We start from the raw sequence: 18294 nt of genomic DNA, 5'->3' as shown, positions 1-18294 counted from the left end.
GTAGGAGGGTGACCTCCTCTCAGCTGATGTGATGGATTTCACTCCCGTGATATAAAGCAAACCTACTGTTTGTGATCCTTCTAATTCTCAAACAGACAACAACTATAAGACTACGTGATCATAGTGGAGGAGATGTAACACAGGAGAGAGATAAAGTGCAGCTACTTATATTGAGCACAAGCAGACTGTAATGTTTGACATGCAAACACCACTGGGTTATATTTCCTCCCGTGACAAAGTCATACAGTATGAGCACTTTAATGATTAACTCCATATGTGTAGTGCTGAAGATGCAGAGATGTTATAGATATACAGTTTTTGACAGGACTGTAAAGCTGGGCAAAGTCTTACTTTATAAGCGAGACAGAATAACCCAGGGGATCTCACCTCTAGAACCAGCCAGAGCTGTCCGCCTGAGAGGTCGTCTGACTTGTAGAACATGCCGTAGAACTTGACCACGTTGGGGTGGTTGGACAAGGTCCTCAGGATGTTGTACTCAGCCTCAATCTCCTCATCAACATCCTTTGTCAAAGAGGACACATTTACATCAGCGACACACCATTTTGACTGAGGACATTTGTCATAAATCACACAACAAACTGTATTGACACTTCTGACATTTAGAAGAAAAAAAAAAGGAAAAAAAGGATTTTGAAATGAGATTATAAGGAAGCGATAACACCTTCAATCAGAGCCCGGAACCATTAAACACAGGGGAAACTAGTTCTTGGTCAGAAGTGACAATTGAGCTTCTTCTATATCAGTTTAAATCTCAGTGGAAGTGAAGAGAAAGCGTCACAGAGGCAGAATTCCTCTTCCTGGATGTGTGAAATATACTGTCAGCGGTCTAATCAAGGAGAGGAATGAGCATGGAAGCAGCTGCATCTTCATAACTGGCCAGGCAGGGAGCTGCAGCAGGGGGCTAGCAAAGAGAGTCGCAAGAGGGATTGGAGCACCGACACAATCATAAACAAGCACTCAGCCCTGAATCTCACAAACACACAACATGGCGCCACTGCAGGGCCCATGGCCCCAGGCATCTTTACCACAGACAGGTCTGGCAGCTAACTGCACATCACTAAGGTAGCGACACATGCATAATGGGGAAGGTGGACACAGCGACTGGTTAGGACGACCGTGGAAAGCGGGTGTAGAAATGGGAGTGAAAATAGGTGAAAAAGGAAACAGGTGGGAAGTGGCGTGTCTAGAACATTTTGAATGGGGGTGGCCAAGGTGGGCCACAGACTCAGTTTACAGGGGGCCATAACATTTTGAACCTTAATCGATCAAAGTGGATTTTTCAATATAATTATGATGGTTCAATGCATGAAATGCTTCAGCTTAGGTTTGGTACATTTCCCTGTTAAAATAAATCATAAATCAATTCCAAAAGTATTGATACAGTGTCTGCATGTAAGGTGTGTGCGAATTACACCGGGACATTCGGGGGGGTCTCAATTCTTTCTACAGGACCTCCTATGAAAATGTTTAATGTGTTTTATAGTAAAGACATGGAATTTTACTGTACAAATGTATTACCTTTTCATTTGTCATGAACACGATGAGTCATGAAGTTTTCATCTGACTGTCAAACAAAATCACCTCAAAGTAGGTTACTTGCGTACTTTTGTCTACTCCAAAATAAGTCCAGCATCTGAACATGGCACTGTGCACCCGCCATTTGAATGGAAAGGGAAACTCTATTACAAACACCATAAGTTTAATGACATTCAGCCAAAAAAGTGGCGGCATCCCCAAAATGTTTTACAATAAAAAGAGAAAGAAACTTAGAAATGTCTCCTTCGTGTCTATCCGTGTTTAAAAATGTTCGCAAGAGGCTAATTCACAAGAGGCTAATTCACAAGAGGCATAATTCGCAAGAGGCTGAATCTATTTCACCAGAGAAAGCATCGGAGTGAGGCAAACATTGCCCCTCTGTCTTAGTATATGTAGGCCATGTATCTGATTTTGTCTAGCCAAAAAGAGTGTGACATGTCCAGACAGCATCAGATACATGGGCTACACATACTAAGACATAGGGCTGTTTCGCTCGCACGGATGCTTTCTCTGGTGAGATTGAGGAGTCTTGCTGTCAGTCAATATATTCACAGACGCCCTATGAGATCTCAGAATTTCTGGGGGGCCACTGGGGTGGCGAATCAGATTTCAGTGGAGGGGCGTGGCCAGCCTGGGCCACCCCCTGGACACGCCACTATAGGTGGGGAATCTACTACTGAACAGTAAACACAGGGGCAGGTACAGGAGGAGGGGTAGGCAGGTACAAGGAAATAAGCGAAGAAACTTACTCTGTTTGTATGCCTGGTATACTGAGACAAGCCAAACAATAGTAAAGAAAAACAGAGAGGATTTCCTTTATTAATTTTTTGGTTTAGTGTTGTCACAGGTCAGGGTTGACAATTCTAGGCGGGAGAGCACCTAAACTTGCTAGATCCATAGCAATTATGCTCCATGCACAAGGTGGCACATGCATTAATTGTATGTCTTTTGCAATTACTTACATTGATTGGGTCCAGGACTTTGACTGCTGCCTGACTCCCATCCTTCCTGTTGTTCACTCTGTAGACTTTACCATAGGTTCCTTTACCGATGGTCTCCGCAATGTCCCAGTCACCCGATGGATCCGCCAGGCTCTCCAGACCGATCATACTGGCCTTGTAAGGGTATAGTCCATACAGCGATCTCCTACATTGAATAATAGAGATCCAAGAGAAATGCTTCGTTCATGTACACACATTGGAACTAAATATGCATCCCTGCCAACACTTTCTCCTCTCTAGGGGAAGCTTTGCTAATCAAGGAAAGATGGCAGGCAACGTGTCACCATAACTTTAAGCTTAGCTTCAAAACATCACGCATATGGCTTTAACCACACTGATGTGCATGTAACGCTCCACCAAAACACACTTTCTCACTAGCGATATATCAACAGCAAAGATCCTAACAGCTTGCTATGTTATACAGTAGATTACTTCACCACGGACTGTGCTCAATGACACATCTATTTGGCCATGGGAGGCGCTTAACAGATTTAAAACTGATGAAGAGAAAGCAAAATACAAACCATACGACGGTACTTACATCGGGACTGTTATTTTCTGCTGACTCATTAAGCCTTGGGCAGTGCACACAAACGACTAAGGTGTTTCATAGTAAAACAAGACCCATACAGATGGCGCTCGCTTATCCCCGGGAGGACATGTAACAAGCAGCATTGCACCGGGACGCCGAATTAGCGCGCACCACAGGGACCCAGTCTATGCCCAAGAACACGCCACTAAGATCACTTCAATCTCTTTAGAATCAATTGGATTGGCCTGAGATTAACTTGACTGGTGCTTTTGTCTACCGCAGAACCAACCCCGCCCCGCAGGCTCCACACATAATCAAACTGAAAGAGTTTTCTAAAACAATTCCTTATTTCTTTCTCTCCGTTGTATCATTTTCAAATCTGACTTTGGTGTCTTTATCCGATGACAGGTCAAGCTCAAATCATACTAAGTAACTGCATAATGAGGGGCAGTTTCCCCGGACACAGATTAAGCCTAATCCTGGACTAAAAAGCATCTTCAATGGAGATTCTTAATCTTAATCTGTGTCCGGGAAACCACCCCATAGTGTCATAAATGAAAGATAAATCCCTATTATCAGAGCCGAGGGGTTAGGCCTGTAATAAATCATTCTGGGGTGTATACAGTGGGGGCATAACCAACATGACAGATATAATGGGTTAATGGTGCAAAGCAAGAGGTGTCAAAACACACACCTGAGTGAGCAGTTGTACGATGTGACCGATCAGGAAAACGTATTTACATATGTATATATTCCGTATATATTCCGTATTCCCTGAATGATTGATATTCTCAGTGAGAGGAGTTCAGTTCTCCCATCCCTTCAGTTTGTCACATAAGTGCAATGTATCACAGAGGTTGACTGACCCTGAGGGAGACAGGGGAGAATTTATTTTGAGTAGCGGTTCACGTGAAAAAAAATAAAAGATTTTTGGACCACCAGGGCTCTCTGCCACTGCACCAGCGTGGATAGATTTATGAATTGGCATAGGAGCAGGGTGAGTGATGGCTTGACACTAGATGGACATAACAGTAATTTGAGGAGATGTATAAACATGCAGAGCAAAGTGGTGACTGAAGTCCTTCAATTTGTCCTTCCTCAAAGAAACCAAACATAGCGTGGACAAGCGGGAGACAATAGCCTTCTTTGAAAGTGTAACATTAGGCAAGACCGCCTAATCATTTTCCCCACTGTCCGACTTAAGTAAAAAACAACGCTATCATCACCGATCATCCAGAAATTAATCTACCTGCTCAGTCCCGTTCAAATACAGTAAATCACACATGCCTTGTGCATCAACAAGGTCAACAAACTATTTTTGAGCCATTGATTACTCGAAACGAACGGAAACATTTTTGTTTCTAAGCATCTTTGAGTCTCAGTGCATTGAATACATTGTGGTTCCCTTGTTGCCCAGGCATCTATGCCAGGCTTTTGTAACAACAGTAGGCTCATATTGCTAGAGAGCAGCTGTGTGACCAAAGTGGCTGGCAGCATCAGACACCCAGTCTAGTATATCAACTTTCTCCTGGTGCTTCAAAACTAAGCTCAAGCCTCGGATCTGCATTAGTAACCTATTGCCAGTCCAGCTGGTACCGTTCTCATGAAAATACTCAATTAGTGGCTGAAATATATATTTTTGAAAATCATTTGTTAAAAGGAAAACAGTATGATAACACTATGACTGAAATGAAATACCACGCTACACACAACCCTTTACACCTCTCTAACGTCTCCTTTTGAATGTCAAACATCACACTGACAATAAGCACTGGTAGCATAACAAGAACGCTGAGATAAACACAAAAGAGAACATGTCAATATAACATCATCCATCCTTAATCAGAAATCCCACATCTCCTTTCACCTCAAACATTACATAACATACGTACAGTACGGTATACCACTCTGAATCTCAAACTGAACTCTCAAAAATATTTTCTGGTAAAAAAAGCCCATGCATACCTTGTTTGTGACAGTTGATTCCCTATCACGTTCTGCTAAAAGTGTGTCTCTGTGTCTACCCTAGCAACATGTCCCTGAACAAATCATGCTAATCAGCAGCGATCAATAATTCATCCAGTAGTAATCAGCAATGTGATCTAGTTTGAAATATTCAGGTGCCAGATGTATCCAGTCATAAACGAGGTAGATATGAAGCCTCTCAGGTTGCACACAGGTAACCAGGAAGTTCTGGATAGTTACGAGGTCACGTGACCCACACATGTCTCCAATCAGTAAATTAACTCTACCTCACTGACATACTCTTGATAAAATTCTTGACTTTGGATTCAGACAACTCTTGATCTTCATTGAAATTCTAAATGGCTAAAATACTAGATTTAATGTGCAGTTGTGTAATGTCTTAGTAGTACTTGTGTTGCAATGCATTGTACTCATTTGTTGAATGGTTAGCAGCAAAAACAAGACTTATTTCACATGAGCAACAAACACCAGCAGTCATGTTGCTATGAGTACAAAGCCCAGGGGGAACACAGAGATAAAAGACGATCACACTGACTGAACACAAAAGATAACCGCTGCCTCGCTTCCACAACAGCTTCCATTTCATACAGATAACTGTCAGTATACCATGAATAGATCAGATTTGAAATTGAACTGACGTTGTTGAATCTACCCCATGCAAACAATTCATACATTAACACCAAACGTGACCTGTTTTTATATAAACCCAAATTCGAGAGATTGATATATTCCCGACCCCTGAGACTATTGTGTATTAACAGCAAAATACTGTATATCTTATCACCACAGCAATGAGAGAGAAAATGTTCCTACAACCGTTCTCCCAAACGGATGTGAGATAAACCAATGTCTGGGAGACAAAGAAAGAGCGCTCTCACAGAACAGGACACCAGAACTGCCTGATGGCAAGGCTCTGGTTACTCATTGTCTACGACACTGTGTCAACAACATGTGGAAAATAAAAGACACGCCGTAAAGAATGCAATGCTGTTAATGCATGCAAACAATGCAGTTGGATACACCAGCCAACATAATCATGTATATAAAACATTATAAATGTATTACATATTTATGTGCACTCAGCATCATTGAAGGATAAAGCCAAAAGCATTTGCCAGGAGTTTACAATGCACTCAATATTGGAGCCAGTAGATGTGACAATACAACATGCAATGTATTTTCCTCTAGCTCTACAATGTGTTTCATCAGCTACTGTACATATACCGTATAGGTATATTTAGCATGGTTCACCAAATCACTATGATTCTTCATAGGCACAACCAAACAGGTGATGTGTGGACATGGTGGCAGTTACAGGTCATGTGACCAGTTACTAACACAGATTACCTTTGTGATGGCATTTTCCTGTATTACCAAATGAGGAGAGTTACAAACTACACACCAGTCAGAGTTATACTTAAACTTCATCTTTAATGAGCTTTAAGCTTTAGCCTTTGACTTTCAACAATTCACTATCTAAAATGAATTTTGAGAGTCACTACAGAAGAATACAAAGATCTTTTATAGCCAAGATACACCCCTCTCAACTTACATGACGAACCACAGATCTTAGGAACAGTTCACAAAGGTTAAGATTTGTATGAAAGATATCTATAAAACATAGCAGACAGTTACTGCTGTGTCAACAGTTCTCATTGTAAAGACCAGTGTCTGGCCCCCTCCTACTCCAAACTGGAACCCGTCTCACCCTGGTACGGTATAGCACAAAAACATTACCTTTACTATCTGGAATGCTCTTTAGGCTTTATTACCCAAAGACATCGTAAATCTCCTCTGTCAGTGCTATCTCAGAGGCCCATCCTCAGTGGAACACACACACACAATAGTCAACAGAATATTATATTCTGTCGAATAAAACAACCATTCTAATGCAATACAAAGATTATAATATAATCTTACAAACACTATAACATAATCTTGCAATTATCCACGACATCTTCCACACTGGACTGGAACCAGAGTGCAAGGTGTAAGAGGAGAATCTAACTCACACACTCTATATCCCAAGCTGACTGGTAAGTTTTACATGGTCTGTTGCAAAAATACTCAGTTCTTCCCAACTTTAATCCCTGTTAAGGGGATATGAAGGGGCTTTACAGTACTGTAAACCTCCATCAACGTGTCAAACTTGAATCGTCATGTCCTTGCAATAACCCTGTCTGACCAGTGACCACAGTCATGGAGAGATTACAGTGGTGGAGATGAAATGTGTTGCATCCCTCTATTCAAACCTCATCGTTTACAGGTAAGTACTTCTGTGCTGCCATTGGTACACTAGGTACTGATGTAACACTAATATCATACTACAGGACACTGTATGATAGCCTGATCCATGACCATCCTGAACGCTGCACTCTCGTTTCGTGTAGCGAAACAGAATGTAAACTGGCGAGACTTCAGGATGGTTGTACAGTAGGAGGCTAAGGCTAACTGTATGATATGTAGTGGTGAAAGCCAAAGTGGGAAGAACTGAGTATCTGATCTGGTCTCTCACCATATCCTGCCGTGTAGGTGGAAAAACTCTTTTGCCTTGAGGTGATTTTCCTCAGTGTTTCCATGTATCCTGAGCATTGAGTAAAAACGACACACCCTATTGTCAATACAGTACATGTATGCCATGTGTGCTGTATTTGATAATTTATGTTGATATGCGACATGAGTTTGTAAAAGGCAGTAGCCAAGCCTAAGAAAAAAAGCTTCTTAGCAAACAGCAATTTCTCAAGCAAAAATTGTGCAAGGACTGCCTGGGAGTGGTCTGAGTGGGGAGGGGAAAGCAAAAAGTTGCTGTTATTGGCAGAGAGGTTTGGAAGTCTCTTTCTTATTGGTCTATTGACTAATTTACCGCCTGGTGATGTCAGGCAGGCCAAAACTCTGTCCCACCTAAACAGGCTGAAATTTCAGGCGCACTTTTCAAACAGCTCTTACACTAAAAGGGCATTATCATTTTCACAGTATTATTCCAACTTCATAGTGTGGAAATATAGACTGAGTGTACAAAACATTAGGAACACCTTCCTAATATTGAGTTACACCACCCTTTGCCCTCCGAACAGCCTCAATTCATCGGAACATGGACTCTACAAGGTGTCAAACGCTTTCCACAGGAATGCTGGCCCACGTTGACACCAATGCTTCCCACAGTTCTGTCAAGTTGGTTGGATGCCCTTTGGGTGGTGGACCATTGTTGATACACGTGGGAAACGGTTGAGCGTGAAAAACACAGCAGCGTCGCAGTTCTTGACACAAACCAGTGCGCCTGGCACCTACTACCATACCCCATTCAAAGGCACTTCAATCTTTTGTCTTGCCCATTCAACCTCTGAATGGCAAACATACACAGTCCAGGTCTCAATTGTCTCAAGGCTTAAAAATCCTTCTTTAACCTGTCTCCTCCCCTTCATCTACACTGGATTTAAAAGGTTACATCTATAAGGGATCATAGCTTTCAACTGGATTCACCTGGTGAGTCTATGTCATGCAAAGAGCAGGTATTCCTAATGCTTTGTACACTCAGTGTATATAACACAACAGAAAAAACTCATTTTTTGACTGCAATGGGCCTTTAAAGCCTCTATGTAATCTTCATGTCAGCCAATTTATTCTTTGCTAGGTACTGTAATCATATGTTTGTTTTTGGTACAGCTGCTTAAAGAAAAAAATAACTTGATTTCCTTTCAGACTATTTACATTTAATTTCAAAATATTGCAGTCATGTATTTTGAATATATTTTTTATTAAAGCCTTACCCTGTCTTTGCTGCGTCAGTATTTCCATTTGTGAACCCGAACCCTGGAAATGTTTTAAATGATAGAAAAGACTCAAACAAATGAGAACTTATAAAACATCTTGACAGGCATAAAAAACTACTAACAACACATTTTCCTTTCAATTTGATAATTTGCGACACATGACATGGCCAGTTCAAACGCAGGCATCCCCATCTCAGGAATGCGGAGATAATGAACGACATTCCGACGTTTGTAACTACACTATGACAAACGTTTTTAGCATATTGTAGACAAGCATCATCCAATTAATACACTTTCTCTGTATCTTACCGTCCATAGCGACATATCCGAACTGATTTTCTCGGTTTTCTCACTAACCACAATCACCCGTCAAGGGTTTAATTATTAACAGGAACTTGATAAGCAATTGAGAGGAAAGAATATACCCTAACCTACTTGCTCTGCAAGCTACTGCTCCACATTCTGTATATGTCTTACTTAGGCTTATGTAATATAGCACATACAAAATGTTTTACAAATTCAAAAAATGGTTCAAATAAGATCTTACCAAAGCACGGAACCAACAAGTTCCTCAAATGTAGGGATGCCTGTGGCGGGTATTTCAGTGCTCGTGTGATCAGAGCGTGCGAGAAAAGCTCCATTTTAGAAAAAGGCCTTGGTTTAGCTAACTATTTAACAAATGTTGAAACTCTTAGGATTCCCTGCTGGCATCATCTGCATGTCTGACAAATTCCACTAATTAGAGATGATGCCATGACATAGAGGCTTTGTACAGTACTGTTCATTACGTTGAGAGGCCTTTTGTCTTTGAAACTTCAACCCAGTTTTCATCCAGTGCACAATATAATCTGTTGCTGTCATTCATAGTTCCTATTTGGCATGTAATATCCTCATTGGCTTGCAATGATGTATTGTGAATAGGACTCTGCCTTGTTTTTTTTCTCATTTAAAACGTGAGTTTCTCTTTAATTCTCACAGATGTCTGTGGTTTTATATCAAACCAAATTGCACAACATCCTTTATTTCTAACTACAAAGACATGTTTTCCACAGGCCACAGAGACTGTATAGGCGAAGTTTTTTTTATATTTAACTAGGCAAGTCAGTTAAGAATAAGAATAAATTCTTATTTATTTCAAATTGTACATTAAATCATATATTCAGTCAAAGCAACCAATGAGTAAATGACCCATAGTGCTCCCAGTCCCAGAACAATGATCTGTTCTATCTGCACATTTCTGCAACAATACCCAGAGACAAAATTCACTGTGGCAAGAAGTAGATCAATCTTAATCAATGATGTAATGTGTTTTATTTCGATTACAGTATGTTTTTTGACTTCTTGTGATGTAGTAGGCATATGTGATCATGTACATGGAAACATTGTAAGCACTAACAATACATTTCACAAAAATGAAATACAAATGACAGTTTTCAACATATGACCAAAAATGAAATACAAATGACAGTTTTCAACATATGACCAAAAATGAAATACAAATGAGTTTTCACCATATGACCAGAGCAGAACTTTGACCATGTGTCTGAGGTTGGGAGAAAGAATATTTAAAAGTTAGAATATTGCCTCTTGGCACTAACATGTACATCCTGCTCTTACAGTCAACCATGCACTCGAGCTGTGAGAAGAACCTGAACTGTCCAAATGGAAAATAATTATATTCAGCCCCAAATTGTGGCCGAATATTTGTGTATTATTCTTTTCCATTTTGGACAGTTTAGTTTCTTCTCACAGCTCGACTGTAAGAGCAGGATGTACATGTTAGTGCGAAGAGGCAATATTCTAACTTTTTTGGGCAACCCGAACAAATTCACAGAGAAAAGGTAGTTCTAGATCGGTCACTCAATGCAAGCAAGTCTAAGAAGCAGTAGATCTGTGCTATGTGCACTATTTTCTATGCTTACCGTTCTTAACGATTCTTCTTTGCTTACTTTAGGTTGTGTGCACCAGCTTCAAACAGCTGAAAATACAATAATTTTGGTTATGGGAAAATATATTTCAGCGCTGTTGCGATGGTAAAATGATTCTCTACACTGTACTTGCTTGTTTTGTCACAAACTGCAAAAATTCTAATAATTTACTGTTTGAAATTAGGAAAACTGAGTGCTTTTTACATAGTCCATCTTTAAGGGTTACCATGGAGCTAACCTCAATTTCAACTTGAGGTCCTGAGAAATCATAGTTAATGGCCTGAGTAGACAAAGGAAGCACAAGGGGCTTTGCTGCAGGCCAATTATGTTAATCATCTGAATGGAACGACAACACAAACCCACCGGAGAATAAAAATAGGATATATATTTGTTCCATATCGAATCTAAATGACATCAGCATGGAGAATGAAGATAAACGAGTCAGTGTGTTTATATTTTTATTAACATATGTTACATTTTGCAATAAATGTCCAAGTCACACTTTCTGATCCAACTCAGAAAGCCTGAATCAGCACCTACAGTAATGTACTGTATTCCTTCTGATTTTCATTCATACAGGAGAACAAAGAACTTTCAATTAGAACGTACACCCATCACTCATTGGATATTTTGTTGCAGTCATGTAGGCTACAAAGTAGGGACTGGCAAAAAAGAGGGAAGGGAATCTCAGAGTAGACAGATAAGCAGCATGCGTGGATGGAAACAAATATTCCCGAAAAGATTCCTCCTTCGAGCACGATGTGGACCAGCAATTCACAAAATACTTTCACCAGAATAAATCACCCAAGAATTTGAATGTGCTGTTTTTCACTAAAAGTTATCTTGCACGCACAAGAGGATAAGTAGGCCATCTACTCATCCAGTTGGTGACATTGTAATTTAAACTAAGCATTTAAGACCCAAACCTCAAAAAGTGTGACTAAAGTGTGACTGAAAAAACTATATGTCATGCATACATTGTGTATTATGGCTGAAGTCTGATGTCTAACATTGGAATGTATCCATGACCTAAGATAATAATTTAAACTTGGAGAAATTTAGGCATAGGGAAAGAGTCTTCCTTATAAAATACACTGTAATTATAACTTTTGGCAATCAAAAGCATACAAATAATCTGTTATTTGAAAGTATAAAAAAATGATATCATTGGACCACAAGTGTGGATTAAATGAATGACAAATTTGTTAAGATTAACGGTATTACACTTCGCAAAACCACCTACAATTACATCTACCATCATCTTCAACAATTTCCCAATTACTTGTCTTTACCTATGGTTATTTAAAGATGGGATCTTGCATTATGAGCCCATATACATTTACTATAACTTTACAGAGAAACTAAGGAAATGTGAAAATCAGGCCAAAAAAATTAATGAAACTGTATTTTAAAACTGCTAAATTCTTCACCAGCACAAAGGATGAAATGATTCCCATTCCCTTAAAGAAAGCCATATCAGTACAATAACTTTGAAATAAAAATATTTCAATTTAACTATAGCAAAATCCCATTGCACATGACATTCTGAGCAATGGAGATTTTGAGAAAAGCATGCCAATTACATTGGACAGATATACTCCACAACAGTCTTTTCTGTGTACTCTACTGTGGCCAGACTGGTGAGTGGGCATTGAGTTTCCTCAGGGACCCGGGCCGGAGGCGTAATGAAAGGCAGGACTGCAAAGACCAATAGAGATGACTGTCTCCCTCAACCTTGCAGCGAGCTGGAATCAACAACCTGTTGCCAGCCATCTACCATAAACAAAACTTTAATTTCTTAGAAAAAGAAAACAAAAATAATCTTTACAAAAGGTAAAATTACTTATTGGAACAATGAGCAGCAACATTTATTAAAAATATTAAAAACGTTGAATTTTAAACTACAGCAAAAAAATTATACCTGAGGATGAATTTAAAAAAAAAATTGCCTTTGCTTAACTGCAATAAACTCTTTGTTGATGAGCGGACTTGTGTCGCCTACCAGAATGTCCCAACACACACACTGAGCACACAATTTGCAATAACATTGGTATACTTATCAAGAGCTTTAAACTCATGCCAGCAGTACGAAGTCAAAAAATGAGGGATATGCATCAATTCGTACATGGTGACAAAGATGATAATCATTAACCTTACCAGGGGCAAATCTGTCATTCTATATACTCCAAATATCGAGTAGTTCGAACTCAACCTGTAAGCCAATCAGAGTGTACAAATATCCACCAGAATCTGAGTATTTTTTGGTGAAAAAAAAACTGTCTGTCTTCAGAACCTCTTCCAAACTAACTGGACAAAGTTCTGCTTTCAGGTTTCTCCCTGTTGAAATTCACACAGTAAATCACTTAAATAAAAACATACACACACACACACACACAGTTAGTCTTTAGGCATGATTGTACACCAAAATCCACATAATCCAAGGCTGTGGCAGTGACACTCACTGCATATTTGCTTATATCACATGATACATTTCCTATATGTTTAACAGAGGCAGACACATAAGCCAAAGAGATTCTTTTCCATCAGGGTGTGGGTTCAGGTAACCTTACAGTCCGTTGTAGTGAGGTCCCCAGCGCTTGTTAATGTGATCGAAGGTGTGCGAAACCCACTGTTGCTGCAGCACTCTATACCTCTCCACACATAGAAACAGGGGCTTGCCACGACTGCAAAAAGATTGTAAAAATGTAAATCACTTCAATTATCAGCATAGTCCGCACCACATCAACCGTTCAAGTGAGAACCTGACAATATCATTGTGTGAGATATGAAACTGAAGAAGTGTTCGGCAATGTGTCTATGGAGTGTGTTCGTACCGTAGATCGCGGTCCTCCTCTCCGTGGGCATCCAGGTAAACAGAGCCCCACAGGCAGAAGCGATGCCCTCGGATGATGATGATGACAGAGGCGTTGATCAATAGGAAGATGCCTGTTGCTGCACCACAGTGTTGAGAGTGCTAAAGACAGATATAAACAATCTCTTCACCTAATCAGTCATCTGCACACACAGCAGCACCACCCAAGCAAGCAAGTAATAATATCCATCAATGACCTAAAAATTAAGCACATCGGGCCACCCAATGAATAAGACATCTTTTAAAACACAGTATGAAAATCATGCTGTTTTTTCAGATATAGTCTAATATGGCCTTCGAAAAAGCAGGGCCACTCACCAAAACACATTCACAGATCCCCTGCTGCTTGCAGCACAGCCCTTTGAGGCAGACGAAGGCGCCACAGACGAGGCAGAGTGCTGGGTCCTTTGGCACCTTTTTGCAGGAAGTGCAGGCCTTCTTGTGGTAGTACTGGAAGATGATGTTGTAGTGGTCAGGTAAGTGGAGGAGGTGGGGGGACGCCCACTGTGGATCCTGGACAAGCAAGGTCTGGATGGAGAGGGAAAAAAACATGTTTGTCACAACATTCCAATTTTGAACTGCAACTTTGTGACCTAGGCAATCCATTGTAACAGCTTGGATGGCATAGGAGCTGGTGCTCACTATTGTGCCTTGTCCATGGTAGGCCTACCCTTCAGCTGCCTCATCACTTAAGAACAAAACCAATTCCGCAAGAGCTGACTCTGAAGTCCCTTTCATTTAGCCATGTGCTCTTCTGCGCTCTCTAACCTGTCAATAGAGTCTTAATCAGCGGACTCATCAGGTTGCCTCGGCAACCTTTAGACATGGAAGAAAATATGACATAGCCCTTTCATCCTGCTCCTTTAAGCATCACCCCCAAGAAACACTTAGGCTACTGTACATTCATTTCAGTTGGGGCATTGTCTCTCTCCACTTGTTACTAAAAGGGATTTAAGAATATAGGAAATTAAAGTAAGTTTTAAGCCTTCTACTGAATAACTTGTCAAGAGTTCCTAAATGCCACATTTTTCAGTATGCACTTCAACTCCAGGGTGTAATGTTGTGGGTTGAAAGGTATGTAGAAACAATCCAGAATGGCAGTGTGAAGCAATGTGAAGTTTCATCTTGTGATGTAAGGCAGCAAAGGTCAGTGCCGAGTGACAAAGGCAGGGTGGGGAAAACATTACTCTCGCAAGGGCTATATTCAGCACTGAATATACAGTAGAGGGGCTATACACAGCACTGGCTAAAATAAAGGGCCTGAAATGCCATGGCTCACACATGGTGTCAATACTCTTTTATAACACAATAGTGAAACACAAAATGACACCACCATTGATGCTTTGGAGACGTTATAATGGAGCACACCGATTGGTGGCGTTAAGTGCTCAGCCTCAAACCTACTATTGATTTCTTTGCCTGAGTGTCAGAGAGCCCCGTGACCTCAGAGCACCATTGAGTCATCAGGTCGAAAGCGTTGACCGTCCAGTCAAGACACGAGGCACTGTAGATGGGGTTGGATGGTTGAAGGGCCGGGGCCAGGAGCCCTAGACAGCCGGCGAGGCCTGAGAACTCCTCTACCTCCTGAAAAAGAAACAAATGGTCAGTATTAGTTAAAGCCGTGGGGTTGGAGCTGCTACGGTGCAGGCAGGTAGGTAGACAGACAAAGATGTGGAACAGTAACAGTACCGGGCAACCTGACAGTTTGTCCCCATAGAGGTGGTGCTGCAGGAGACAGGAGAGGCGGAGGTAGGGCAGGCAGAACTGCTGGAGGCTGTACTCTATGGAGTGTGGGGACCACACACTGGAGCTCAGCTGGGGAAGGAAGCACAGGAGTAATGCCTCATCAATAACCTTTCAACAGCTGGCTGATAATGGGGTGATATACATCTCCTTCAGAGAGCACAGATATCAAAGCATTGTTGTTCTGGGTAATGGCCAATTTATCATGTAAGAGAAAAGAGGAGAAAACCAGGGGGGGGGGTGGATTACCAAGAGAGATGGAGCTAGCCAAGCACAGAGTTCGGAAGCTTGGTTTTGAAACCCCAAACGCTATATGGCTTACCATAGACGGCACTTCAGTGTTCACATCATACACAGTCTTCACCTTGGACAGCTCACCGATGACATGGCTGAGAAGAGCGTCATAGGACTTCTCGGCATTGAAAGCATTCTGTGTGAGAAAAAGTCAAAAAGTAGTGGAGAGGTGACAGAGTACTATAGAATGACACTACTTTGAAACAATTCAGCTTGTGCCACTGGAACCGTTTCATATGATATTCAAGCAGTCAAATGTCAAGTATTTGAGATGTGCTGCGGTGTGCATATTTCCCCCTCAAAAATGTGCAGCACTGTATAATATCTTATGCAGAATAAGCCGAGGACACATTTTCATGCAATAAAATATTTCACCGTTGATAAGCGCCAAGACATTACTGAATGTGTGTTCTGATAAAATTAAACTGGTTTGACTAATATTCTATATGGAGTAAAGCTGCTAGCATTTATCAAGTTGACGGTGGGAGAATATAAACCATCAGCCAGTCTTATCTAGCCTGGCGTTCTCAATCCTAGATTTATAGCTGGAGGAATTTGGAGTCAGGATTTCCTTCCTCTGGGCTCGGGATCTCGGTTGAGACTTTGGCGTCTTTTTATCAACTGCAATTTAAATACAACGACATCCCTCCAAATATGGCCCGTGTTAACAATGAGGATTTCCGAGCGGTCTTAAATGACAGTGCTGCATTGTTCGTGACGGAGTGGGGGAAGATATTCAGCAGTGCCCCAATAGATAGAAAACACTAAAAGGGTGGGCATTTTGCTGTTTGCCCATTTACATTCCAACCAGCCACTTGCTAATACAGATTTAATAGACTGAAGATGAAAAGCCAATTAATGTCAGCCCTCTCCGGTAATCTCGCTCTCCTTGATAATGATGATCGATACATCTACAGCCCAAACTGCTTAAATTAACTAGGCCAGGGCTTAATCTTTATTTGCATTCACACTCATTTGCTACGGCTGTAAACAGTTCCTGGGAATAACAGGTAGAAAGTATAGAGACACCGCATGCATTGGCTTCTCAATCAAGGGAACTTTCCTAGTACAAGGCAGCAGTACGGTGAGGAGGGTGGGTGATATGTCCATTACCTTCTTGAGAGCTCCAGACGTGCTCCAGGCCTGCCTCTCCTCGGGGCTGAACTTGGCTGAGAGAGATGCCAGAGCCTGGGTGTACTGCAGGTTGTACAGCATCCTCACCAGACAGATGAAGTGTTCTGCAGGAACAGAGAGAGGAGACACCCATGTATAGTGTTGGGATACTCGCGCTACATCGTTTTGGTCAGACTTTCATTGTTTTGAGAAGAATAATGGATTCATAATTAAAGTTGTTGCCATTCTTATTCGAAGAACCACTCATGGATGAAAATCTGCATATCATAAAAACAGGAATATGATGGCAACAAAGTTAATCGTTTTGGAAGAATATGCAAATTACCGCCCTTCATTTGCATTTATCTTTTACAATAATTATGGGCATGGATAGAGCATCCAAGCAATCAGCAAAAACAGGAAATCACAACAGCCAAGATGTGTTCTCCACAGACGAATTACTAAGTGGAACAATACATTAATACAGGCATACAGTACATTATCTCTTCCCAGTGACTACTTTGAACACCTTGTTAAATAGAAAGCAGTTTCATCTATGTTCAACAGTAAAAGGAATTACTTAAAGGAGGCCTAGAATGACCTTTAAGAGCTGGACAATCAGGTTGCCTTCAAAGGAGATGAAGCCTTTTTATTGGGCTAGAAGACAAGTCAATAGGTTAAGTTTGGTCTCCAGAGGAACGATCCAGTGTTTATAAAGGCTCATCAAATAGACTTGTAATTAGCAGGAGGCAACGGGCTCAATAGGTGGGAGTTGGGATTTGGAGCAGGCCTTAGATTTGAACCGAAAGAAAAACAATTCCCCCTCCTTAGGAAAGTGGTGGTGGTGACAGGTCCACTGGGCTGGCCATTGTGTTGCCCCCCCCAACAATTCCCCCCCCCCAAAAAACCAACCTTTACTGCCATGAAGGACATACAGGCTGTTAGGAACCCCCCCCCCCCCCCCCCCCCGCCTCTCCCTCCTATCCACTCTAAATGAGACAAAAACCCAGACATGTCCTGACCTCCATCTCCATGCCACGGATATAATAAAAATACTTCATTCACACCCATCTCGCATAGTGATGTGTTAAAAATCAATTCTCCATGTCACAAGGAGGGCCATAATGATGCTTATTTGGCTTAATCAATATGGAATTGAAGACGACACAAAGTCCATCTAAAAGTGCATAAGACATTGAGGGCAGTTTTCCCCGACAGACTGAAGGGCAATGTAAGGAGGTGTTAATCAGTCAATAGGGAGAAGAGGTCTAACAGCTGTGAAATGGCTTTCTCTGGAGAAAAAAAACTTTAAAAAAAACTGTCACAGCTATATCAACTCACCAATACTATCTCAGGCTCTTTTTCACTCACCATGTACAATTATATTGTACTGTATATTGTTTACCAGAGTTAAGTATAGCCTATATTTCAGAGTATTCTAAATTTCTCCCCCATTTTGATGCTAGGATAGATCTTTAGGCCTCATACCGCCTCAGTG

At 41.1% G+C, this 18294-nt stretch overlaps 2 protein-coding genes across 2 annotated transcripts in view; both read right to left on the bottom strand.

The window, feature by feature from the left end:
- Positions 1-9207, bottom strand: part of myo3b (myosin IIIB) — a 103535-nt gene extending 94328 nt beyond the window's left edge. Inside the window, exons 1-4 of the mRNA XM_039006333.1 lie at positions 9156-9207; positions 8844-8886; positions 2520-2703; positions 388-522 (exon numbers count right to left, since the gene is read on the bottom strand). Coding sequence (XP_038862261.1) covers positions 388-522; positions 2520-2703; positions 8844-8886; positions 9156-9162 — 369 coding nt within the window. The 5' untranslated portion in view covers positions 9163-9207. The remainder of the gene's footprint in view (positions 1-387; positions 523-2519; positions 2704-8843; positions 8887-9155) is intronic.
- Positions 9208-11219: 2012 nt separating this feature from the next.
- LOC120058242 (E3 ubiquitin-protein ligase ubr3) overlaps positions 11220-18294 on the bottom strand; it is a 47005-nt gene continuing 39930 nt past the window's right edge. The window contains exons 33-39 of the mRNA XM_039006762.1: positions 16797-16921; positions 15712-15819; positions 15336-15461; positions 15051-15230; positions 13965-14174; positions 13609-13748; positions 11220-13458 (exon numbers count right to left, since the gene is read on the bottom strand). Of these exons, the coding sequence (XP_038862690.1) occupies positions 13341-13458; positions 13609-13748; positions 13965-14174; positions 15051-15230; positions 15336-15461; positions 15712-15819; positions 16797-16921 (1007 nt within the window). The 3' untranslated portion in view covers positions 11220-13340. The remainder of the gene's footprint in view (positions 13459-13608; positions 13749-13964; positions 14175-15050; positions 15231-15335; positions 15462-15711; positions 15820-16796; positions 16922-18294) is intronic.

This window comes from Salvelinus namaycush, chromosome 13 (assembly GCF_016432855.1).
Source record: "Salvelinus namaycush isolate Seneca chromosome 13, SaNama_1.0, whole genome shotgun sequence".
NCBI lineage: Eukaryota > Metazoa > Chordata > Actinopteri > Salmoniformes > Salmonidae > Salvelinus > Salvelinus namaycush.
Note: the sequence above shows the minus strand (reverse complement) of the source record. Positions and strands in the feature narration are given on the sequence as shown.